Source organism: Hyposmocoma kahamanoa, unplaced genomic scaffold (genome assembly GCF_003589595.1).
Source record: "Hyposmocoma kahamanoa isolate Upper Pololo Valley unplaced genomic scaffold, ASM358959v1 84, whole genome shotgun sequence".
Taxonomy (NCBI): Eukaryota; Metazoa; Arthropoda; class Insecta; order Lepidoptera; family Cosmopterigidae; genus Hyposmocoma; species Hyposmocoma kahamanoa.
The window spans coordinates 3124409-3151656 of record NW_020654229.1 but is presented as its reverse complement, the minus strand read 5'-3'; the positions used below and the strand labels follow the sequence as shown (position 1 = coordinate 3151656).

At 37.1% G+C, this 27248-nt stretch overlaps 2 protein-coding genes across 2 annotated transcripts in view; one reads left to right on the top strand and one right to left on the bottom strand.

Moving 5' to 3' along the window:
* Positions 1-222: 222 nt before the first annotated feature.
* On the bottom strand, positions 223-13182 carry LOC113234553. The gene is made up of 5 exons (XM_026469895.1): positions 13077-13182; positions 7550-7686; positions 5053-5226; positions 2853-3312; positions 223-1194 (listed from the first exon to the last, which is right to left on the bottom strand). The coding sequence occupies exons 1-5, from the start codon at positions 13132-13134 to the stop codon at positions 1154-1156; spliced, it is 870 nt and encodes a 289-aa protein (XP_026325680.1). The 5' UTR covers positions 13135-13182; the 3' UTR covers positions 223-1153.
* A 2120-nt stretch (positions 13183-15302) lies between these two features.
* The window catches only part of LOC113234399, a 55496-nt gene continuing 43550 nt past the window's right edge, over positions 15303-27248 (top strand). The window contains exon 1 of the mRNA XM_026469709.1: positions 15303-15402. The gene's annotated coding sequence lies outside the window, so the exon portion shown is untranslated. The remainder of the gene's footprint in view (positions 15403-27248) is intronic.

Here is a 27248-nt window from a genome sequence, read left to right as displayed (position 1 = left end):
TTTAAAAGAATATTATAAAAAATATAAATCAGTTTCTTTTCCTTTACTTTATATTTTTGTTAACTTGCTAGAGAATTAGTTTTTTACAGCTCTATATAGTTCACACGGAACTCAAAACAAAACAGTAAAGTACGTTGTTCAAAATTCAAATTATTACAGATTTTAAATCTAATAATTAATGGGCATGGAAATTAATATTCGTGTGCATTCCGAAATCTGATGATTGCCGAGAGATATTGAGAAAATAGAAGCACTGTATATAGATTTTGAAGTATTTAAAACAAAACCATTACAAAAACATCGTACAGTGATAAAATACCACCCTAGAGTTACAACACTTATATAAAGACATTCAGCGTGCGGTAGCAGTCTCTACTAATTTCTGGTCACAATTTACGTATTTTCTAGCGCAGATTTTTTTGGGCCGAGACTAAGTTCACCTCGTGTATAACGTTTCAGATCGCAAAATACTTTTGCACGGAAAGGCTTTCTTTCTCATTAAAAATTTGCGCGCAAAAGCGTTTTTTCCACGTTAGCATGGAAAAGGTTTTTCCATGCTAACGTGGAATTAGATTCGAATAGTTAGATTCGAACTCGACGATGGCCTGTGGTGCACCTAACTTTTTCTTTAGATGACAAAAAACATGACACGTTGAACTACGCGATTTGTCCCACATTATTTATGTAATATAAATACGCAGGCATAGTTTATTCTTATTATTGTTGACATTAAATTGACAACGATAACTAATTTTGTTTATTAAAACTGATTTGTTATAGTTCACCGGTTTTTCCTTTTTCCTTTTCCATTTTCCTCGCTAAAGTGTGGTGAAGTTGTGAGTTTCACTCGGCAGCTAAGTTGTTTTGCGTCTCGTGGCTTAAATCCCTCGCTATGTTCAGGATTTAATACAAGTACTCGCGTCAAACAACAACTTTGCAGCCTTGTATAACAAATAACGATGTCTTGACTTTGGGCCATAAATAACTTGACTGCGGGGCATAATTAACTTGACTTTGGGCCATAATTAAACTTCACTTTGGGCCATAATTTACGTAATTTTAAGCCACGACTGACGTTATTCCGGGCCCAAGTAAACCATAAAACCGCTACCACAGGCTTCAAGGCCTAAGTCGTGAGCTGTCTTCGCTGATGTCACTGAGGCTCTGTCTTCACTTTCAGATCCAATACACCATCTGTAAATTCAAACTTATATAAGATTATCATATTCATATCTTTTTTGTGAACATTCTCCACTTCTTTTTATCGTACCGATGGCATACAGTTTAATCGTAATGTATTTTCTGATAAATGAAACAAAATCTGTTAAAAAAACCGAAATCGTTTCGGTTAAACAAAACTCTGTAAATCATGATACTACCTTGTGATAGGTAAAAGGGCTCATTTCGACGGCTCCTACGTAAAACATCGTATGTCGAAATTGCCAAGTTTACAGGGGAGCGTTTTAAAGTTTTGAATTCTCTGAAATGAGTATAACACGTGACTAGCATTATTAGTTTTATTCGGCAATGCTCGTTACTCACATAGAGTATTATAAAATTCTAGATATCGGTTAGATGATCTATTAGATGATCACTCTATGTGAATAACGAGTGAATTCAGAACTTTAAAACGCTCCCCTGTAAACTTGGCAATTTCGACACACGATGTTTTCGTAGTAGGGGTCGATTTATTTGACACAAATTCCATCGCGCTCACGCCGCGCGGAAACCGCGTGCATCTGTCACGGCAAAATACGCTCTATTTATTTAGTTTTTACGTTTCAACTTAAATGATAGTCCCGGGCGCACGGGCAAGTATGGCTTGTCTTTGGTCTACGAGGCTACCGCGCGGCGACCGCGCAGTTGTATTCTTCCGAGGAATTTAATTGTTGTTGTCTAGTAAATAGAATTCAGATTCGCTATGAATGTACGTAAAAGCGTGATAACTGGGAGGTCGTGTAACTGGGCGCAAAAGGGTAACTTGACACAAACACGCATTTCTTTATATACAAAGATTAAACTTGATAAGACTTGAAACCACGTCCATGTTGCAACGTCGCGTTGCTCTAACCATCTGAGCCACGGGTCGTTACAGCTAGTGACATCTAGTGAGAGATTTTTGAATAACGTTCTCACAGCGGCGACGAATGCCGAAAAGTATTATTACATTTCACAAAAAATCTCAATAAATACGTTTGATCCAAAAGGGACATCTGCGTCAGTTGTGATACCTGTAAAGGTATCGGTTGCAGTGAGAAGGTTATTCGAAAATCTCTCACTAGATATTACTAGCGGCAACGAATGCCGAAATGCCAGTACAAAGATCTATAACAAAAACACATAGGAGAATTTTAACGACTCGGTAACGGTGGATTCAAGTCCCACCGGGTCGACGAAGTTTTTCTGTGTGTTCGATCAATATCCTCATAATCATAACAAAAGTAATGGAGTTGTTTCACAAAAAATCCCAATAAAAACGAATTTCTTTTTTCCGAATCTCATTTTTTTTTCAAAGCCCCGCACTTGGCGAACCCAGTGTCGCGGGTGCACTCAAACTCACGAGAGAGAAATCAATGTAGGCCATACAAATATTTCTCCCGGCCCGGGATTCGAATCCAGGACCTCTGCGTGGCAGTCCGGCATGGTAACCGTTCGGCCACTGAGGTATTATTCCACACACGGTTCGTTTTTTTGTTCATTAGTGCCATGATATAAATTTGTAATACAGAAATACAGCAGAAGTATATTCCGTAAATGATGTTTCTAGCTTGTGATAGGTAACCTAACTCTTCGAACGGTCATAGTGACTTGTCTCGAACGGTGACGGTGGAACTAAATTGTTTAAAACTCACCATCACTCTCCATGCAAGCGTAAGCAATCCTCCTTGGAGCTGACTGCTTCCTCCCATGACTCTTTCTCTTGTTGACTGACAAATTCAAAACTTCATCATTGCCATTCATTCCCATACACTTCTCGTTATTCACATTTGTAGAATTTATACTCTGTATAACCGTTTTACTCTCTATGACTTTGACATTTGAATTTCGTTCATTCGTTCGTTCACTTATGAAGACGGTCTTGGCGAATATCTTCTTGTCTCTCTCACTCCTGTAGATGTGATTAACGGAGTTTTGTACGATTCTGTCGATGCGACACTCGAACATATGTTTGTCCCTGTCTAACTTGTTGGTAAGGCAATCTGATAGAACTGGTGTCTCTGTCTTTTTTGGATTCTCTTTTGTCGGAGATTCTGTGATTCGAGCGAGGTCTAGTGATGGTATTTCTGTGGTGTCACAGCGTTCTTCGAGCGACTGCAAAACGATAAATACAGTTAGTAAACCCTTATGGCACTTTTGCGTAATTTTCAAGTTAGTATTCTCCACCTAATTTCGGTGGCAATTTTTATTGTTTAAGAGTCGAGACCACAGCTCGCAATTAAATTTTTCCCGTAATGCATCGGTTCATTTTGCTTGGTTCGTGCGGCAAAGGCACTGGCTTTATTTGAGAATTAAATTTTTTTACAATTTTTTTATGTTATATTTAGTTCAGTTCATATAAAAAAAAAAATTGGTATATGTGAAGTACCTATTGAATACAGTGGTTTTCTTGTAAAATTTCGACGAAAGTTTGTGTTTTTTGTCTACCGAGAAAATTTTTGGAATCTTGTTTTCACACCGTATAGTAATCAGTGTATATCCTTAAGAGGGAGCAGAGGAAAAATTCCTAATCTTCGATTTGATTTTAGAGGGGTATATCCACTTTAAAGTTAAAAATAAAATATTGTATGAGTAACTACACGATATATTCAAGCATAGACATTAATCAGAAACATAAAATAATAAAGTTTCCTCGAAAGATAAAAATCACGAAATGACCTCTAATTTTCACATTTTTTCGATTCACTTTCGAAATGCTACAGGTTATTAGGACAAAAATTAGATAATTAATTATATTTATGCATGATCGACAACTGTCACTACGGATTTTTTTTAATCCCTTTAGTTTTAATGTATTCCGCTAAAACGAATTTGGTACTTTTAATGCGCAAAATTCAACATCTCCTGTCGCATGTCACGCGAACTTCAGGCATATATTTGTTTCACAAATTTGGGCGGAGCCAACGTCAAAACTTTTCTGGCATGAGAGCTCTTACACTGAGGGTTGTATTCCAGAACTCTACACAATGCTCAAGTCAGGATCTGAGTATGATTTCAAGCACTGGAAATACGACTCTAATGGCAGGGACTAGAGTATGATTGTGCTTTAAACCATACTCAAATCCTGACTTGAGCATTGAGTAGAGTTCTAGAATACGACTCTTACACTGTTTTGTGGAATCAACTAAAGCCATTTGAGGTTGTATAGATATTAAGTATTTGAGTATATTATCATGAAATATTGAATAATATATCCGGATACCATAATCGAATGTTAAATAGTTCTACATGACAATATTCTGATTAATTAGTGAAATTACGATCACATGGGACTTGTCAACTTATGTCTCAGGCTGACGGGCGCAGTGGCAGTGCCCCTGAGATCTTTGCGATTTAAAGCTCTGAGTGGCACTGCAACTGTTATGGACAGGCGTGTAGCTTTCCGTCAGGCGCACGACTTGTTCGTCCGATCACTTGATATTAGAAAAAAAAACTATTTTAAAGCTATTTTATTTATCTGTAGCCGATGAATCGCTTTTTAACCGACTGGTAAAAAGAGGAGTCCTCAATTCGACTGTATTTCTATTTTTAAGTTTTGTACGTATGTTACGCGATAACTCCGGATTCTATTAGTGAACCGATTTTGATGATTCTTTTCTTTATTGGAAAGAGGGTGCCTCGGTAGCGGTCCCGTTTAAATTTGAAAACAATATTCCACCACGAAGAGTGGCAAAGTAGAGGGGGATGAATCCGATTTCACGCACTTTCCGGTAACCGTTTTCTTTTACTTTTGAGGTCGGTTTCCTTTAGTATCCAGTAATGAGATATTATTTCTCTGTAGTCGATGAGTCGCTGTAACATTTGATAATGTTTCAGGCCCTATTTGTTACTGACCTGTGCAATGTACTGCCTCAAAGCGGTGCATGTGTCCCTCAACGCGTCTCTCTGAAGCGTCAGGGATCGCCGCTCGGCGGTGGCGTCGTCGCGGCACGCTCGCAGCGCGCGCAACTCACGCGCAAGGCGACGGAGATGCTCCATACTGCGGCGGCGGCTGTTTTGCGATGCAAGCTGAAAATTGGTGGAGAAAGAACACTTAGAGATTTCAGACATCATGGGCAACCAATGAGATTAGGTAGCACGTAATTAGGTAAACATAACAAGATTCTGGAACGCGCCTCACAACTTGAGTGCCTAAATAATAGCAAACTACCTCCGAATGGTTCCCAGACTGGGTGTGGGTGACAGGCAGCGGCGAGCGGGTGAAAGGGAAGGTAGTGTTGCCAGAATACCATGTTACATATAACATGGTATTCGCACACAAAACGCATACGTTTGAGTTGTGTTTTAAGTATTTTTCTCACCGCACACAAAACACAACTCAAACGTATGCGTTTTGTGTGCGGTGAGAAAAATACTTAAAATAAATGTTATTAATTAATCAATGTAATAAATTAGAGGGAACTAAAATGATACACAACGGCGCAACTAGTAGGGATATCTATTTTGACGTTATTTCAATTATTATTCAAAATACTTATTAATAAAAGCTTTAATTATATATTCCGGTATCATTGTACTATATTAATATTTCACGGCTTCTTATAATCAACAAACACTTGAAAAATCATTATTCTAAATACGTGCAGCGACCGCGCTTTCGATTTAATCATAGTGCCGAAGGACGATTCTCATCACTAAATAGAGCTTGTGACGTCATCAGAGGCACAAAAATGTGGCACGCTTGGTTTTCATACAGATCACGGTACGTCGTCTAATAAACAAGGCAAAAGATCAATCTCAGATTAGAGGACCGTACCAACTAAACAAGTGGCTATATTGCAACGTATATCATGTTGCATGGTAAACCACATACGATTGAATAACTGTAGATTTGTTTGTAGTAAATTTGTAGTCTTATTTTGCATACGATGACAATAAAATACAAAGGAAATAATATACTGCGTTCAATGATGCAGCATTTCGTCGTCTTCTTTTTGTTTAAGTTTGTTGCTTATTGCCAGGCGCAATAGAACTTGTTCGTCCCATCACTTGATGTCATAAAAAAAAAGAAAGTCAAAACAAAATTAAATCGAAAATCTCTCTTTTGCGCGGCAGCTGAGAGTTTTTCCTAATGAATGCAGGAGTTGCGAGTTCAGAGCGTCCATTTTTTGGTCCATTTGGGTAGCATTAGGCTCAATGTCATTTGGAATTTCACGCGTTTTAAAACATTTTCTGAATCTACTATTTAAACCAGATAGATTCCCTTCACGGTTAACAGAGAAAGAAGAAGAAATGGAAGTGCCTTAAGCCTTTTTTATAAAAAAAACAAGTGAGCATTTGACCTTCGCTCATCTGATGGAAAGTCACGATGAAGTCGACAATGAAGCATGCACACATGTGAATAAGTCTGCAAGCAGGTAATTCCACTCTCTAGCCGCTCGCCACATAAATGTGGAAACGAAACTCTTCGTGCGAAACCTGGGAATATCCATAACATAGGGGTAGAACCCCAGCTCACGTCTAGTCGCCCGATGATGGAAAGTGGAAGGCGGTATCAAATTATGCAATCACATCGCACACGTTCCGTAATATATCCTTAGTATACCAAAAACTAAGCAAAGGTGTTCAAGGCTCTGCAACTTTGCCCCTACTAATTCCGAGTCACCTACAAGCCTCATGGCACACTTGTCAATTCAATCGAAGGTTGCCAGTTGGAATTCAGCAGAGCCATGCCATAACACCAGTACTCCATACACGTCCGGAGTTGTGCTTGGTACAGCTGAAGAAACTGTGTGAAGTAACGCCTCACCTTGGAAAGGATGCCAAGCTTCCTGGTTGCATTTTTGGCCATGGATTCAATGTAACTGCCTAAGTTCAGATTGGACGACAGGTCTATTCCAAGTAGCTGAAGACGGTCGGTTCGATTACTATCAGGACCGCTGTCGCCAAAACTCTCACATTCATTATTTGAAACACTGCGACATCACACACTATTTCTGCCGCCACGCAGTAATGTGAGCTTTATTGCGTTTCGGTTTTGAAGACTGCTGGTGAATCTAAGTGAAATTTAAAGATCTCAGCGGTACTACAAGTATCATAGACAGATGTGTCGCTTACCAACCGCACGATTTTATTAAAATTAAATAATACTTAACTATGATATGAAACATTACCATAGATAATATTACAAGTGCGATTATAATATTTGCACACCAAAGTAGGAAAATAAGGAATATTCGAGGTTTTACGCGAGATAACTGACACGTACAAAGCGAAAATGACGGACTGAGCTCAAGTATGTGGAACTTCGCGCACTGTTGGCACACGTACCATGCAAACTTAGCACTTGCACTGTACTTATTGTTCTCTGATAATAATCAATATTACATACCCGATTCTTAATCCTTCTTCTCAATCCTTTCAGGAAGGCAAGGTCATCCTCCGTAAGGTGCAGCTGCTGTACTCTCTCCGCATACTTGACAGTGGTCAGCCCGGCTACTTCATCAACCGTCATGTTGATGCCTCGGGCTGGAATAATAACGTTAATCATCATCGTTCTATGAGATACCATCACCTTATTGCAGTTCCCTTATTGAGATAGACAACAAGAAGAGCTTGGGCAGTGTGCTGAGGAATCATGACCTGGAAGTTGACATAGTAGCTGTAGATCTTCTTGTGAAACAGTTCGTCTGTGGAAGTACTGCCACTTACCTATTTCTGCCGCCAAACAGTAATGTCAGCATTACTGTATTCCGGTTTTGAAGGGCAAGGGAGCTGGTAAAATTACAGGCACATGGGACTTCAACTTATGTCTCAGGGTGACGGGCGCAGTGGTAGTGCCCGTCAGATCTTTGCAATTTAAAGCTCTGAGTGGCATTGTAATTGGTATAGACATGTATGTTATATACTACGTTTTATTAATGTTGTTTAAGAGTGTAATCTGTTCAATTTGTACACAGTTCAGCTGCTTTGTGCACCATACTGCCCTTCATCTATACTTCCGTAATAATTTGTAAGGTTGCCTGGAAGAGATTGCTGTCTGGCGATAAGGTCCCCGACTGTACCTTCTAACTATGTTTTATATTGTCACTGTTTTTGTTTTGTGTGCAATAAAGCTTATTCTATTCTATTATATTCTATGACGGGCAACGGAATTAAAGAACGATTCAAAATTTGAAAACAAGTGGCCAGGAACTAGGGAAAAGGTGATAAAAAGGCGGAATTAGTGAGTATTCTGCCACCAGACGTGACACGTCACACCACCGAATAGAACAACACGGCATTGTTACAGATATTATCTTTATTACAATAAATACAGAATATTTCTGGAATACATATACGGAGACGTACACACAGGTCAGTTCTTGACGTCGTCTATATTTCAGTGCAAACGAGAGATGATGATTTATAAGTGATGTATCACTGATGAGTTACCAGGAATGCATGGCCCTTATTTCGTCTCTATTTCTGGTTATACACTCATGCGCAGCGGTGACAAGTAACACCCTATCATCTGCGTCATGGTAAAGTGGAGACCACGACTGGAAGAACACAGATCGCATGATATCGATCAGATGGTACAGTGGATCCCGATATAGCAGCAACTTTCTGCACATTGAGGAAATAACAAACATAGGAGAAAATCAACATGTCGTCTACCGAGTGCAAAGTGGTTTCCAGCCCGCTTGGTGAAAAAGAAAAAGAGAAAATTATAATCGCACAACTTCTGCTGACAACTGTCGTAATCATCGCTCCCACTGATGCTGTTTTCTACACGTCTTTTTTATAAATCTAAAGGGTCGTGGCACCGTCTTGTTGAAACCAAATGTTAGTGATATCCATATCATCAATAATAGGCAAAATTGAGTTGTTTACATCTCTCGATAGCGTAATCCATTGACCGTAACCGCATTTCCAGCCGAATTTTCGAAAAAAAAACGGCCCAACGCCAACGGGCACAAGTCACACAGCCACCAAAACAATGAATTTATTGCAAACCAAATTTCCCGGAATTAACATAATTTCACGAAATTCAGCCGTTTTGAGGGTAGCTCGATCATGTGATTTAACACCGCTGGATTCTTTTTTATGGGGTTATGTTAAAGACAGAGTCTAAACGGAGCCAATCGAATCGATTGCAGCCTTAAAACTCAAAATTCGTGAAGTGATTAACGAAATAGAACCACCATTTTGTCAAAAAGTGATTAAAAACTTTGATGAAAGAATCGACATCTATAATTGTGGTGGACATTTATCAGATATCATTTTTCATTAATAATTGCCAAACCTTACTTTTTAAATACAATAAAAATTTGACTCATTGTCATTTAAATTTATTGTTTTATTTTGATTTACAAAACAAAGTTGAAGAACCCTTTACAACACCGCCAACTCCAGTTTCCTCAAAACAAAATAATCGCACCAGAAGCATGGTCGCCGCGCGCCCCGCATGCTATAGCCACGCAAACCGCGCCCATGATAAAATAATATTAGTAGACTACACCGTTGACGTGTCACCGAAAATCAGAATACCAAAAAATTGCAATGGCAGTTGAATAATAGCTCACAACTGAGATGATTTAAAATTATCAGAATTGACGCGCTGGATGTTGATATACGAGTATACAGTTGCAAAGTTGATGCGCTAAATCGTAAACTCGGGGACATTCTACTTAATTTTATTGAATAATTTGTGACTTTGCCTACCTTTTGAATACCTGCGTATTGAGTTGTTATATTTATGTAAGTCCATGTAGTTAAGAAATATTGTTTATTGTTCGTTTGTTTAATGCTCGTATATGATTCGTCTGAAGCTAAAACTTGTGTTATGGAAATCGAAAACAACGACGGTTCCACAAGCACCCAGACCCGAGATAATATAGAAAAGTTACTTTCTACTTTAACCCTGCCGGTAATCGAACCCGGGATCTCAGAGATGACGACATAAAAACCGGCATACAAAACTTTATTGAAATTACACATGTGATTAGTCAACTTATGTCTCACGGTGTCGGGTGCAATGGCGGCGCCTCTCAGCGCTTTGTGATTTAAAGCTCTGAGTGGCACTGCAACTATTATGGACAGGCGTGTCGCTTACCATCAGGCGCACGACTTGTTAATCCCGTCACTTTAGTTTTTATTTTAAAAAGACTCAACCACGGAAGTCATACATACAAATACATTAACAGTAATGTATATAATATGGTTACCTACCAGTAGTACGAAATGACATTTTACAGAAATAGCGTTTGCTCGAATTTTCATAACCTCGAAAGTAATTTTGAGAGGAAAATGTTTTTTTTTCTATTAAACCTAAGTTAACCGAACCTAATCGTGTCATTCCTATAAACACTCAACATATCCTGAAAGAACAACGGTTTGGTTATGATTCGGTTTTCGGTATAATGAAAATTCGAAGAAACTTTATGTCGGAAATTAAAATCGAGTTTGTGATAGGTTACCATATAACATATTCACAATAACGTTAAATAATAAAAAAAATGCCTTCACTTACTGGGTTGGCTTATACTTGGTGGTTAACATACATAGTTATAATTAACCACGCCATTCACAGATTAAATTAATTATTGAGTCACTGATTCGTTTCAGCTTGTTACCACCCACTAGGCCTCCATTCGCTCCGGTTACTTTCTTTCTTACTACTAACATTCCGATCCTGTGTGTCTCTGCTCGAGGTTTTGCCTGCGAATATTGCTATGCCGTCTAACTGGCGCACGTTCGGAAAATACAGATTTTTTCATCATGCCCCCGGCCACCACTCCGTCGATTAGGGATGGGTATCGATTAATCGGAATAATCGATATTTTTGTGGAATAATTGGTATCTTTTTAATCGATGTCATTTGGTTCGATTAATCGGATAATCGATGATTTCATAACGATTTTTGATAAAATGTAAAACTATTTAAAAATATTTTAAACACGTTAAAATTTTGAAAAAGAAGCTCTTAAATTAAAATGTTCATTTTATTCAGGCGACTTTCGAAAAATGAGACTTGCGCGCAATGCCGTCGCACCTGAAAAATTATTTACATAAGCTAATCATAAAATTTGTCTCCACCGCCTTTGAAAAATTTATAACTAATAGGTACTGGTGTTTAAACCTTCTCCTATTCCTATTCTCAAAGAAAAAAAGACTTACTTACTTGCGGTTCGTTGTTTTCATTTCATTTTAAAAAACGCTTTTTCTCGATTATTCGATTTTTTCAGCCTCGATATAGAACATGAAACAAATACTGTCACAACTCAAAACTTGTCCCTATCTATTGACCCAAGAGACTATGGGCTCGCTGGGAAGACCAGGGTACAGCGGGCGTTTCTGGTGGACCCGGACTTGGGTATGGACTCGCTGGGGTTTGTGGTGAGCTGCAGAGACTGGATGAAGGCAGTGACAACGGTCTGTGACAACACTGTACACTGGCTGATTGATGTGGGGTCAGAACCTGAACTTAGAAGTTTCCTGTGCACACACAGGTTATAGTGCCCTTCTCATATACCTCAAGGGTCGGTAGGGAGGGTCACTATAATCAAAACCTATGTAGAAAGACATGGGGCTGTCGTAACTCAAAATTGTGGAAATGAGAAAACATAATTTTAAAATGTTTAAAAATATTGAATGGATCTTGTTGTGAGTAATATGATGGATGGAGTAACAGGATGCAGGAGTTTACAAGCTTGACTGTGAGTGCGGTCTCTCTTATATTGGACAAACAAAACGAAGTATTTGTACCCGCCTCAAAGAACATATAGCTGATGTCAAACACCGTCGCGTAAACAAGTCTGCAGTCTGCGATCATGTCATGGATAAACCTACACATTCAATGAAGTTTGACAAAACTCAGGTCCTTGCAAAAGAAGTCCGTTATCTACCCACAATGCTGCGAGAGGCCATTGAAATTAAAAAACATCCTAATTTCAACAGGGAAGATGGTTTCTCCATACCACCAGTTTGGGATCCAGTATTTCCTCTAATGAAAAATCCCAAACAGACATAAGACTGCAGTACTAATTAATATGTTTTAATTTATTCTAATTTCTATTATTACTTAATAATAAATTGAACTTAATAAAAATTCATTCAATAAAATAATTTATAAAACTTAATGTAGCATAAATTGGAATGTTTTCTCTATACAATTAAAAGTAAGGCATTTAATTAATAACTATTGTAAGTATAGTGAAAAAGTAGGGTGGTTTGCATCAATATTAGACATAACTGGTTGAAGACTGTACCACCTCAGTCAACCGTGACCATGGGACCTGTAAAGGGCCCGCAACGTCGGTTTGTTTGAAAAAACAAATTAATGCTATTTAAATCCAGAAAAATAGTTTCATTTCCAATATGATTATTTTTATTAATATGTTATACTTAATTATCCAATCGTAAATGAGAATATATACAAGGTTATTTGGAAAATATGTACTACAGCACTGTATCACTAACATCATAAATGACAAATTTTGTTCTCTGTATTTTTATAATTCGTCGAATTTAACATTCATACAAAAATAACAATATTTTAAAAGTGTCCCTGTCCCAAAAGAATGGGGATTTTTGGAAACCATAACAATTTTAGAAATCGTTAAAAATTTTCAGTACAAAATACTCTCTTTACAGACGAGAAATCTCCTGTAGCCATGCTCTACCACACACCCAATGTGTTACAAAAACAAATTAACTTTTGATAATATTTTTGTGAATTACAGCTTAATTTGTTCTTGTAGAAAATATTTTTTTTTTTTAATTATGTTATTATTACGCATTTGTGTATTATGTTGTTATTCCACTGTAACATGCAATGTATCGGAAGTATTTTGCGTCATACGAAAGACCTGTTGCATACTAAGAAATTTAAGTTTCATATTACAGTGTCAGATAACTGGTGTTACAGCGCTTACCATCCAGAATTTCCTGGTCCAACTGATAGGACGAAGCCTGTTTCCCATTATCGTCCATTCTTCATATTTGTAAAGTTGTTTTTATGTGGATTATTTCAATTTTATTTTCTTATCAAAATCAGTATAGGTTAGGTTCAGGTTTGTAGCTGTCAATGTCAAAGTTGTCAGCTGCAGGCACTGTTGGGTAATTTTCCGAAAAGATTCAAAGAGTGGTTTTTTTTCCGGAAATATGAAAATTTTTCTTTGGCTCATATTATGTTCTACGTTTAGAAATATCTTTTGAAGTTTTATTCAGCGTGAATTATAAAATAAACTTGAATAACTAAAACCCACAGAAAAACGAGATTTAAAATGATTTCACAACGGCGAAAAAAATCCTCTAACAACCACACTACTTGTTGTTGGCTCCATTTTCTTCTTCTTCTTTTAAATGTTATGGCTCCATCGAAATAATCAATGATTTTGCCAATGTCAAGTAAAAATAACTATGTACGGTAGTTTAACATTAATTTCTTAGAGGATGGACCAGTTACTTCAACTTTTGACAGGTGTCAACGTCAAAAATCGTCAATCGTGGAAAGGAAAAATATTGGAAAAATATCCAGAAAAATGTGATTTTTTTTCATAATGGATAATTTTCCATGACCCAACACTAGCTATTTTTTAATCTGGCTGCAGTATATATGTATGGCAGTCAGCCATGCATGCAGAAGACTGCTCATACCATAAATTAGAAAGGTATCATACACTACTACACACTGCCGCCACGTGTGGACTTCGCAGGACCTTCGAGGATGGAAAAAATCCATACTCTAAGCTGAGGACGCATTGCAGGATTGCAGGATGACATACTGCTACTTAGTTTCCATAGTCTAACTGCTACTACATTTATAATCCTGCATTACGTTGTGAATGGCTAGACGGACTGCAATGCAGGATAATGAATGCCCCAGTTTAGAGGTGCGAATTACGTTATCTAATTTCCATTTAATATAATAATATAGTGAATTTATATAAATATAACACTTAAAATAGCTTCAATTTACAGAGCAAATTTAAAAAATATAAGTGATATGTTGAAAATAAACCGATATTTTATTTACGGAAAAAAAAATCGGATCAAACGCTCGGATACACATACATGTATCATGAATAACAAGTTGTAAAGGAATGTCTGAAAATAATTTTTATAAAAATGTTAGTTTACGTCGTTTACTACGCAATAATGTGTACTATCAAAAGAAGAGACAGTTTCTATAGCTTGGCCTACAGGCAAAATGGAAATTTATGTATTTCATTAATTCTTTTTTGGGTTCGCATTACAAGCGTGTATTTGAACATTTTTGTTTTCTTTTTCACAGATTTGATTTGATTTTGTTGACACAAACTAATGAGATACGTTAACGTAAGACATGGAATAGCGTTACATTTCTATCGCCGTGACTGTCGTTCCGGTTTCCAAAAATCACAGTGATAAATCATCGTGATGTTTTTTTTTTTTTTTTTTTATTAAAAATGGACGTATTCTTGACCACTATGTTGTCACGACTCTTACTTCCGTGACCTTGTCACGCCTATAACTTACTTCACGATATACGGTTTTAGCCAGCGGCTTCTTTCTAATACTTATAGCCGTTATTTATAGAATGATTTAAGTTTTTACTCCCTTTATAATAAGTTTCAATTCCATTCAAAAAGTTGATTTTGTATTTAATGTAATTTTGTTTGTTACTTATTTAATGCGAATCTTTGGATTGTTAAAAATAGCAATAAAGTGTAATGTAATTATATTTCTAGTAGAATACACAAAGTAGATTATTCATAAATATAAAATATCAACTCTTCTTATAATAAAACAAATACACAAAAATATTTTACTTTGTTCATAAATAGGTTTATAATAACTGCTGCAGATTTTAATCATCCGCCTTTTCTAGTAGTAATAAGTACCTATGACCCTTGTGAGTGAGTAAAGAAAGTCATCCTATTTCGATCACTCCCATTGCCGAAATGGCCCGATTTGAAGAGATCTACAACGAGTGGCGCGCTCAGTCACCATGGAACAGAGATCGCGCATTGTATCAAATACGTATGTCGTGATCGGGGATAGCTATTGGAACGGAGGAACACCTATGTGACTTTGGAACGTCGTTCCTTCGGAACGAGTCACGGTGATACTGTCTGACGGCGGATGTAGTCTGTGGATACGTTGTTGAGCATGAGTTGAGTGAGTGGTTTTTCTTTGTTGCTAGTATTGATCGAATTTTGCCTGTTTGTGCGCGCTGGATTTGTTTGTCCTTTTTAAGGAAAACTCCTACCAAGCCAGGTGAGTACTCTCTATTTGTTACAAATTACATAAATACCGTGAAAAATTACTTCGGCTTTTTTACTTCGGTCACAACAAAAATATTTGAAGAGCGACATTGTCTGTCAGAGTTAGCGGCCAACGATCATTTTTCAAAAATTCTGTCAAGATAGTACGTCTAATGTTGTTATCTAAATTGTGTTCTTCGCGAATTTTACAATTGTTACTTTATTTTTGCTAGAAACTTTGTGCTTACATTTCTAACCTAACTTTTACGTTTGGAACCAACTTTGAATAACAAAGGTTAGTCGTTAATATATTTTCTGTTTGTATAACCTCATATTCTAGAATGTCATTCCCACATTTACAATGATTTCCGAAACCGGTTTTTATTTATAAAAAACCAGTTCTTTGTTCCATAACACAGGACGCGCTAAACACGTTTTCGGATCCATAGTCATCAAAATCTTTAAAAAGTAATCATTATTTGAATTACTGGAATAGAAATATTTTTTTATGGTATATTTATACTTGGAATTTTTTTTTTAGGAACACATCATGCTTTTGATTTAAAATTGAAAACTTATCTGCAATACCTTAAAAAAATTATCTTTAACCTGTTCATGAACAGGATTTACATAGTACTGCGCTCTTTATTAAATCAATATAATAATTACCGTTTATTACTGACTGCTCATCCTGTCGACATTCATAGTCATACTGCTATAGCATTTTCAACATGTTTACTGTATGAACGAAAAACGGCTATGACACTAGTAAGTTGTTCGGTTAAAACCTTTAGTAAAGGAAAACCAAAAAATTAAATGATGAAGTAACAACAAAACAAATATATGCTGTTCCAGTTTTGAAGGGTACAGGGTGCTGGTGAAATCACGTGCCCCTCAGATGTTTGCTATTTACAGCTCAGAGTACAACGAGCAACTGTTATGGACAGGCGCACAAATTCCATCAGGCGCACAATTTGTTTGTCCAGTCACTTATTATCCTTATAAAAAAAACAAATATTGAAAACAAGATATTTAGAGAAAAAATCATTAAAACTTAGTTTTGCTGTTAGAAAGTTTCAGGGCGAAATCAAAATACCTATGCACGTAAGACAATCGCTGGTGAAGCACTGACACTGGCGGCCTCATATCACCTCATACAAATACTTTTAATATCCGCCACACGTGTCTTAATGCACAAATCTTTATCCATCCATAAACATGTTCATGTTAATAATTTAATTTTGTCAGTATGTTGTTCATACTTTCCCATGGAGAAGCAGTAATTTGCAGCTAGAAAATACTTGGAAATAGCACTGTAAATTATGAAATTGGTTTTTTGAGATCTATAACGGGTTACCTCCATACTTTAGTTGCTTCCATAGTATAATGTCCTATGGGATTCTCATGGGGTAAAGCGGCAGATATTCAAACCATATTTATATTGCAAAAACTAGCAAATCATTCTGTGTGCCATCTAGTCAGGTTTCTCTCAGAGAAAAGTTTAAGGAGACTGGGTATCGTGACTATGGCATCACAGTACATTTACTCAAATATTTTATATGGCTGTAAAAATATACATAATTTCAATAAGAAAGAAGATATCTATAATATCAACCTAAGAGCTAAGTCGAATCTCATGGTACAACAATTGTTACTCTTGTTATGGGGAACTATACGTTTTTGCAATAAGATTCTGGAGCATATATTAAGATTATCATTTCCTAAATAAAGTCATATTACAAAATTGAAGAATGAAGAATATGTGTTAGATAAAGATGTATCGAAAGACGACACGGCTCCAGAATCCACACAAATTAGATTCAAAGTATATTCCATAGCATTTATGTTTATTTGAAAAGAGCAATCCCTCCAGTTTCTTGCTCATTCTTCTTAGGAAAATCAGTGTAGTGCACGAGCAGTAGCTTAATGTAATGTAAATGTGACGTTTTCAAGTGTAAATTTATTTTACCTAAATAAATGATCTTTGATATTGACTTTACCTCATACTGTTATGTTCTGATGTTACTGCTGTTATTTTCTATGAACAGGTTAATGAGTTTACTGAAAAGGAATCTTTTTGGATTCCTTTTTTTATTTTGAACTGAAAGTTTCTTTGCCTTTTATTATAGAATCATTATCTTAAAGCTTACAGCCATTCATCGAGCGGCCTGTGAGTTGAGTATATGAAACGAGCTTACAACGCCCTACGCTCGCAATATAATAACGCTTTCAGGATGCTGTTGGGACTACCAAGATGGTACTGTGCGTCAGGCATGTTCACAGAGGCTCAAGTAGACGGCTTCCAAGAGATAATGGGGAAGAATATAGAATCGCTTATGACTCGTGTTAGAAGTAGCCACAACAGCATTCTAAAAAATTATTGGTCTATTAACCCATTCACGCAGTAACGGCATTTACTGTAAAATTAAATTTCAGAATATGATACTACAGGGTACCCCATTCCACCATAAAATTCTCATAAGGCCAACTACAGGTTTTTAGTGCGATTTCCAAGCACTTTCTGTGTAGTTTCTTTCTATTTCTTCTCCATAGAGAAGTGTCAACATTGTACTGTCGAAATACATTGAAAATTTTATATTGAATCAATATATAAGCACTTGCCCAGCTGTGTCAAAATGGGCTTATAAAAAAAGTACTACGGCATGACTTCGGCAATAAAAGTAATGACATTTTTGTGTGAGGTATTTTCAACTACTGTATATGAACGGGTTAATAAAATGGATTTGTTTTTGTTTTTGAACTTTTGAGCTTTTTTGTCGTTTAAGTAAACATGCCATACTTTTATTTCTGCCACGAAATAGTGATGTGAGCATTACTGCGTTCTGATATTTCAATGGTAAGAATGCTGGTATGCTGGCACCTGGGACTTGTCTACTTATGTCTCAGGTTAACGGGAGCAGTGGTAGTGCCAGTGCCCCTCGTGTCTTTGCGCTTTAAAGCTCTGAGTAGTACTGCAACTGCTAGACAGGCGTGTCGCTTACCATCAGGGGCACGACTTGTTCGTCCTGTAACAAGGTGCGTTAAAATGAGTTATTGAATAAACTCAGTACTGAGTACTAAAAAAAACCGATCTGAAAAGTTCGTAGAATTACATCTATTTGCCAAGTTTTATTGAAATTGGTTACCGGAAAGTGCGCTAAACCGGGTTCATCCTCTAGTTTAAAATCAGTGTTCAACCATTGTTCTAATAAGATACTTTTTGGATTCGCCATGACTAGAAACTGAAATAAAGAGCAAAAAAGGATAAAATATGTCACACAAAAAACTTACGTATCTACAGTCGTGGGTCCATTGTACCCACGTGTAAACCATTACTCACGTTTGGAGCAGCGAGAAAAACACGTCCATCTCATAGTGTGCGCTTTGGCGTGACATCGGAAGGTATTGAGGAGTAGGAAGAGCTGCGTCGCCTACAGCAATTCCAACTCGAGTTTAAAGAAAGAAGCTGGGCCCATTGGACCCACGACTATAGTTAAGGGTTAAAATCTAAATTTAAGGAGGTTCACCATGTAACTTAATGGTAATGTCGCTCCGTAATGCTACTTAATTTACACATCTAACCTAAGACTTAAGACTATATAAATATATTTTGTACAGTATCTTGGCTGTTACACCACCCAGTCTGTCGTATGTTGACCATACTGTCCAACTCTCTCCTGAGGCACACCCCGGACACTCCATACAACGGTCGAACATTATTTACCTACTACTACTACATACAGCAAGGCGCTATCTGCACACGCGCAAATGTGTGCGTGAAGTGGCAGGGTTACCCATCACTTTCTTGCACTATTACGTTACGTGATCAGAGCGACAACATAGCGAAAAATAACGCGAATCTATTATCTATGATTCTATTAATAGAATCCAGAATACTAATAATTACTCATGTCTAATATGTATTTATATCGATATAATATAATATTTTTCATTAATTCACTAACTGCAGTAATATTGAAGATTTATTTAAAAAAAATTATATAATAGCACTTAAAATGTTATATTTTGGACATGTACCGAGGTATTTCAAATTGCGTGTCCAAGTTGATCATCATTACTTAGTTAATAATTAGGTATATTCGCTACTTACGTAATATTTATCTGCAATATGAATTGAAAATTCGAAACCCTTGTCTACTAGCTCATGAAGTCATGGCGCTTCATTATATTGATGTAATAAATGTGTATTTATTATACATACATATATAATAAATGATAATAAATGAAAAAAAAACAATAACTGAATGAGTCTCAGGGTCGTATTCCAGAACTCTACTCAATGCTCAAGTCAGGATCTGAGTATGATTCCAAGCACTGGAAATACGACCCTAATGGCAGGGACTTGAGTATGATTTCGAGTGCTTAAACCAGTTTATTTTTGCTTACTTCGTTTCATCTTTCGCAAAATGATGAGAAACAGCCGTACACAGCACAATTCATGACCATTATAAATAGTAACGTAAAATTATGTTTTATATTAACGTACAAGTTTCGTAATGAATAAATGAAAACTATATTCAAATGTCACAGCCGTCTTCGCGCGAAAACGGCTCGCCGGCAGCCTTGTTGTCGTTCAGTCAATGTGACCGTCAATGTGCGGAGCGTGGTGCGGTATCTAAAGCTAGGGAGGGGCGGAGAATATTCGTTCTCTTTACTTTCTGTTCTCTGTCTGAGTCTCTCATTCCATCAAAACGTGGTAAACGTTTTCAATGACGCCGCAATTGCTACAATAGGGTCTCATTACTTTTTAATTAAGTCACTTTATGTAAAAATTCCAGATACGTTGGTTTTCGCAGTCTAATGACGATTTTTTTTTTGACACCAAGCAACTTGACGAACAAGTCGTGAGCCTGGTGGCAAGCGACACGCCTATCTATAACAGTTGCAGTGCCACTCAGAGCTTTTTATCGCATAGATCTTACAGCCACTGTACCCGTCGCCCTGAGACATAAGTTGACAATTAACATGTGCCTGTAATTCCACCTTAATGTTAAAATCGCACACTGAGAATGGTAACGGTCACTATACAAAAAACTATTTTTTTTAACGTCATCTTGGATTTGAGAGTACGAACTATATAATGCAAACCCCCCCGTGTATGTTGTTTGCCTAGATTTTGCTACATGACGTAATGACGTTATGCTGTATAAGGAGAACGTGACAAGGGAAACGGGGCGATATTGACATTTTTTTGGGTAGTGACAGAGATCGCCGAGTTGTGAAACAATTTACTAGAAACTCCGTGAAAGACATCGGTATCGCCATTTTTTGGATAGTGTCGTTTTGCATTAAGATTAATATAGTACAGGATTGTTGAGTCAGATCTACGCTGATTTGTTATAGAGTAATTTATATCCTTTTAAAATTAAATTTCATGCCATAATTTGATTTTATGAATCCTTGTTACGGATATTGCGTGATAAGAAACGTTAATTGACGTGAAAAGATTATGAAGAATAGTGATACTAAACAAAATTCTCAAAAATGCCTTTATTTTATTGTGGTAGGTGAAAATTTGTATAATACTTCTAAAACTATCTAGGTTCCCTTTTATATTAGCTGAAACTGGCATTCAAAAATCATCGTTGAGTTAGAAATTGCAGTTATCACAATTTTCAGAACTTTAGTTGCCCATTACTAAAAATAAAAAAATAAGCATTGTGTCACTATCATTCTCAGTGTACGATTTATGTATACAAGAGTGTTTCAAGTAGAAGGAAAAAGCTTCTGAATTTCCATCGGTTTCCATGCATACGTGTGTGCGGGTCTGTTTAAAGGGGATGAGTATATTATATAAAATGGTGGCCTCATGAGAGTGCAGTGTGCGCAGCGTAAGCGACGTACATGTGTGTCTGTCCAAGGATTATTGCTTTTGTCTGTAGGAGTGTGGGCGTGTTTCAAAATGGCGGTATGTAGAGTCTAGATTTCTAGAGGGTAGGCTTGGATCATTGATTTTTTTAGTTATCCTCAAATGGCTTTTGTTGATTCTGCAAAGTAGAGATGATCAAGCAATCACTTTGGACAAAATATATAGTATAATGAACGGTATAAACTGATTACTATACAATGTGAAAACATGTTTCCTAAAAATGTTCACTATAGAACTTAGCTCGAAATTTTACAAGAAAACCACTGTATTCAGTAAGTACTGTACATATACCAATGATTTTTTTTACGTCAACTGAACTAATTAGAACACGTATACTATACGATATACATTTGTTAAATGGCTTAATTTCGTTTTTAATTTACCTATTTGTGCCGTCAAGCGGCGATATGAGCATTGCTGTGTTCCGGTTTTAAGTGTGCTGGTGTAATTACAGGCACATGCGACTTTTCAGCTTATTCCCAGTTGTCACCACTGGCTTTGTTCCCACTGGCGACAAATGGAAAAATAATCCCGTATGTTACCAGGTGGTGACAAACGGGATAAAAAAATCTGTTGTTGCCAGTGGTGATTTCCACCCTTGTTGTTTTTCAGTCAATGTGACCGTCAATGTGCGGAGTGTGGTGCGGTATCTAAAGCTAGGGAGGGGTGGAGAATGTCCGTTCTCTTTACTTTCTGTTCTCTGTCTGAGTCTCTCATTCCATCAAAACGTGGTAAACGTTTTCAATGACGCCGCAATTGCTACAATAGGGTCTCATTACTTGATAGCATTAAAAAATAAGTTAAGTCATTTTATGTAAAAATTCCAGATACATTGGTTTCCGCAGTCTAACGACGATTTTTTTTTGACACCAAGCAACGTGACGAACAAGTCGTGAACCTGGTGGCAAGCGACACGCCTATCTATAACAGTTGCAGTGCCACTCAGAGCTTTTCATCGCAAAGATCTTACAGCCACTGTGCCCGTCACCCTGAGACACAAGTTGACAATTAACATGTGCCTGTAATTCCACCTTAATGTTAAAATCGCACACTGAGAATGGTAACGGTCACTATACAAAAAACTATTTTCCACTGGCACAACAACAGATCTTTTGTACGATTTATCACCACCTAGTAACATAATGGTTTTTTTCCATTTGTCGCCAGTGGAAATCACCACTGGCATCAACTGAGACTTTTTATCACCACCTGGTAACATATGGGATTTTTTTGCCCATTTGTCGCCAGTAGAAATCACCACTGGCAACAACTGGGATTTTTTATCCCGGTTGTCACCATATAATAATATACACCATACAGAATAAGCCTTCTCTTCAATTTATGTCCCATGGTAATGGGCGCAGTGGCAGAGCTGTGATTGGCACTGCAACTGTTATAGACAGGGGTGCCGCTTACTACCAGGTGCATGACTTGTTCGTCCCGTCATCGTCACTCATCATAAAAAAACTTAGGAGGATAACACCGTAGTTGGAACCGTCCTGTTGGAAATCAAATCCAAGACGGCCTCATTTGGTGCCCAGTGCAACCACCGAGCCACCGAGTCTTATCAAGGGTAGATTGTGGTACAGCGTTTGAATAAGATAGATGTGTGTGTCAGTATTGATTTAGTCTGGAGGGGTGCGGGGGTGCATAAATATGGCGGCCCCTAGGTTTTAAGCTACAAATGTACATAGTGCACTATGCGCAGCGTTAGCAACGTCGTTGTGTGTGTAAATTTGTAGATGTTTTTGTCTGGAAGCTAAGAGCGAGGATAGGCGGTGGGAGTTCTGCGGCTCCTAACTACACAGGTAATATACACAGAGTTCAGTCAAACTCGCGCTGTGTAGTCGAACGAGTGAATTTCGTTAGGTTAGACGCGTTGCTCGGTGTTGGTGTTGAACGCCAATTAATTTAGAAAACGTAATGGAGTGCTACGACATGGTGCTTTCTAGCTATAAAGGTAAGACCCATTATCTACCAAGCGCTAGAGCTGATACGTGTGTTTTAATATCTATAGTTATGAATTATAATTACAGTCTGTCTTTTTTGAAGACGGAGTAAAATGACATTTTGAGGGTTACCAATTTTTATAAAATTTTAAATAGTTATGTAGTTGTTGTCGATAGTTTTATCGATAGATTGTGAAAGAAGATAAAATTTTGCCAAAAATGACTGAATTGTGAATGCTACGACGTTTTAATAATTACTGATTGCGTTATTGTCTTCTTTATTCTTATTTGGCAGTTGGGCTACTAGTATCGATATAAATTTTTATTCATATACATTTTAACAAGAATAGCCGGATTTAAATATCTATTGAATTTAAGTGATAAACTTTAAAATATGTCTCCTCTTTGTATTCTTCATAAACATAATTCTAAATACGGTGTAGGTATGTATAAACTTAAAAAAATTTAAATCGAGAATAATTCAAATGAAACAAATTCGCCTATTTATGCATTAAGCGTGACCAATATTCAGTCGATAGTCGATAGAGTATTTATCGACTGCAATCATTAGTTGCTTGCAAGCGGGCAACTCTTTTGCGCAAAGAACTCAAAGAACTGTCGTTTTACTCCGTCTTCAAAAAAGACAGATTATAGATGACCAAAATTTAAACTAAGAAATGTCATTGTCAAAATGTGAATGCAGGTGTGCTAAACCTTCTATTTTTCGGAATTGGAAAAGGAGGTTCTCAAATTTTTACAATTTTAATTATTTATTACAAAATATTAACAGTAAACATAAAGTTATCAACAACATACAATAATTTAACAAACGCGTTACGGAAACATGAGAACATCCGACTTCGAGAAACGAAGCACGAAGGACATCTATGATTCGATAAAATGGCGGCACAAAAATGTTTTTGATCCCGTTTTTGTTACAAAATTATTTACGACCTTAAACATAATCTTTTATTGTAATAAAATCAAGTAACAATATGTATTGCAAAATGTGAATTGTTCTAAGTTTTATCAAATTACAGCTTCAAAACGTTTATTATCGTCAAAAATAAGAAACTACCATTTAAAATGGCATGTGTTTAAGTGATCATTTTAAATTTTCAAAAGCAGCAGACAAAATAATGTAAACGATCATCTTTTCTAATGATTGGTACTGTTTGTCTGAGACATAAAATAAATTACTTAAATCGATGAATATTTTAATTTCTTCTGAGCTACGCAAAAAATGTTTTGATTTGTATAAATTAACTTTGATAGTTTTATGTCGGGCCTCAAACCTAATGACAAATGAGCATTAAAAATAAAATTTCTTTTTTATAACATCAAGTGATGGGACGAACAAGTCGTTCGCCTGATGGTAAGCTACATGCCTGTCTATGACAGGTGCAGTGCCACTCAGAGCTTTAAATCGCACAGATCTGAAGGGCACTACCATTGTGCCCATAACCCTGAGACATAAGTAGACAAGTCCCATGTGCCTGTAATTTCACCAGCACCCTTACCCTTCAAAACCGGAACATAGTAATGCTAACATTACTGCTTGGCAGCAGAAATAGGTAAGATGGCAGTGCTACCTTAGACGAACACATTCAAAAACGAGCCTATCAAAGAACTATTTTTATGACTAAGTCAATGTTTATTATATTTCTATACTAATATTATATTAATTATAATATTTTTATTGTAAAATGTTGATTGTATAAAAAAGAATAGATTAATTATATTTTTCCCTTTTTAAATGAACTTATAATTGTCACCTACAATGTCATTGGTCAAAAGGTCCCTCTACCAGCACCCCAACCGGCCTCCCAACCACGCCCCAACCGGCCCCCCCCCACCCACCCCCCAACCGACCCCCAACAGACGCCCCAACCGAACCCCCACCCGACCCCCCAACCGGCCCCCCAACCGGCCCCCCAACAGGTCCCCCAACCGATCCCCAACCGACCCCCAACCGACCCCCTAACACACCCCTAACCCACCCCCTAACCCATATTCGTAATAAACTTTTATTCGGTACTTTCGGTTTTAATTGTTAGTTTCAATTGTTTCTTAGAACAACTAAAAAAATTAATTGCTATTAATTTAATTGCAATTAAAATCAATTGCAATTAATTTCAATTGAATTGATTTTTTAATCTGATAGAATTTCTGATTGAAATTTAATTGATTAACGCCCAACACTGGTCGGTTGCCTAATATTTTTCAAATATTATAAATTGTGAATTTTGTTACGTTTCTGCGGTCGAAAAATACCGCATTTTAAAATTTTCTTTTTTTTTTATGCGCCATTATTTTAGTTCCAACTATAGGAATCTGGAAGAAAAGGGGCATGACATAAAATTAGGGTTTATAGGATACTGTGCACCCCTCCCCTAATAGTAGCGATTTATAGGCTGCATCGCATTTGCATGGCGATTGTATCGTTGCTTAGGGTCGATACAACCTGCAAGTAGCTTTGGTTGATTCCACATAACAGTGAAGGTGTTGAATCAACCGCTTTGGAAAAAATATATAGTAAAATGTAGGATGTACTCTGAATATAAAAATGTATATAAGTTAATAAATAAATAATAATAAAAAAAAAAATACTATACCGTGTGAAAACGCGGTTTCTAATAATTTTTGACGATAGAAACTTACAACGAAATTTTACAAGAAAACTATATATTCAATAGGTACTTTACATATAGCAATGATTTTTCTTTATATCAACTTAATTAAATAGAACACGTATACGTACTATACACACATCAAAAAAAGTTTGCGATCAATAGCATAAGCTCCTATAATTCTTTAAATTTAACTTTATCAAGAAAAAATCTATGTTGTATGCTTTCTTTAAATAGGAATACCCTGTTTGAAATTAAAATATAAAACTATTTTTTATTATTTATTTTAAAAAATTGAGCCATTAATCATAATGTAATAGTGATAGAAATTTCGTAGAAAGAAAAAGACTGTTTAATTAAACTTAAACAACTATTTATTATTAAAAGGTGTGAATTCAATATAAAATAACTCCTCCCCTGGCTCGAATACATGCGAAGATCCTCCTGGGCATGCTGAGGATCAAGTTATCCAGCATTTCCTGGGGTAATCTATCCCATTCTTCAATAGCGGCTTCCCTGAGCTCTGGAACTGTCTGGGGACGTGGCTCACGGTTCCATACTGCTCGTTTAAGAGCATCCCACGCGTGCTCTATTGGGTTTAAGTCGGGCGAGCCGGCAGGCCAGTCTAATCGTGTGATATCGTATTCTTGAAGAGCAGCATTGACTCGTTGAGCTCGATGTGCGGGCGCATTATCATCGACCAGTACAAATTGGTGCCCATGGTTTACTCGGAATGGTCTGACGATATCATCAATAGCTACTGCTTTGTACATGTCTGCTGTCATGAAGCCCCGATACGGGATCAAAGGCGTTCTAGCTCCAATCATAATGCCACCCCAAAAGGACACCGATTTTCCGCCTTGCTGAACTGTTCCAGTGGCAGGTCTTTGTCTTTCACGGTCGCCTGGTCTTCTCCAGACACGGACACGTCGGTTATCTGGATGAGTGCTGATTCGGGATTCGTCAACGAAGAGACAGTTTTGCAAATGTTTTCGTCCTCACCTTCTTCATTTTGCCGAAGTCTAGCCCACTGCAATCTTCGTTGTTGACGTTGCCGAGAATTGAGCGGAGCTCGCCAAGACCTCCGTGCTCGTAATCCAGCCTGGTGCAAGCAATTGCGAACGGTCTGCGTGCTAACTTCAAGCCCAGAGGCGGCCCTGACTTCTGCTTTTATTTTAGTGGCGTTGATTGTTGGATCACGGGATGCCAGCAATCTAATATAGCGCTTTTGGGCAGCTGTCAAAACAGTTGGGCGACCGCCGTCTGCGTGCTATTACTCTCGTGGTGTATCCTTCTTCCCTCAAAGTTACTATTCTAGCTCGTAAAACCTCTGATAATCCTCTTGGCATTTTTTCAATCACAACTTTCCGCGAAAAATATCTTGAATCGC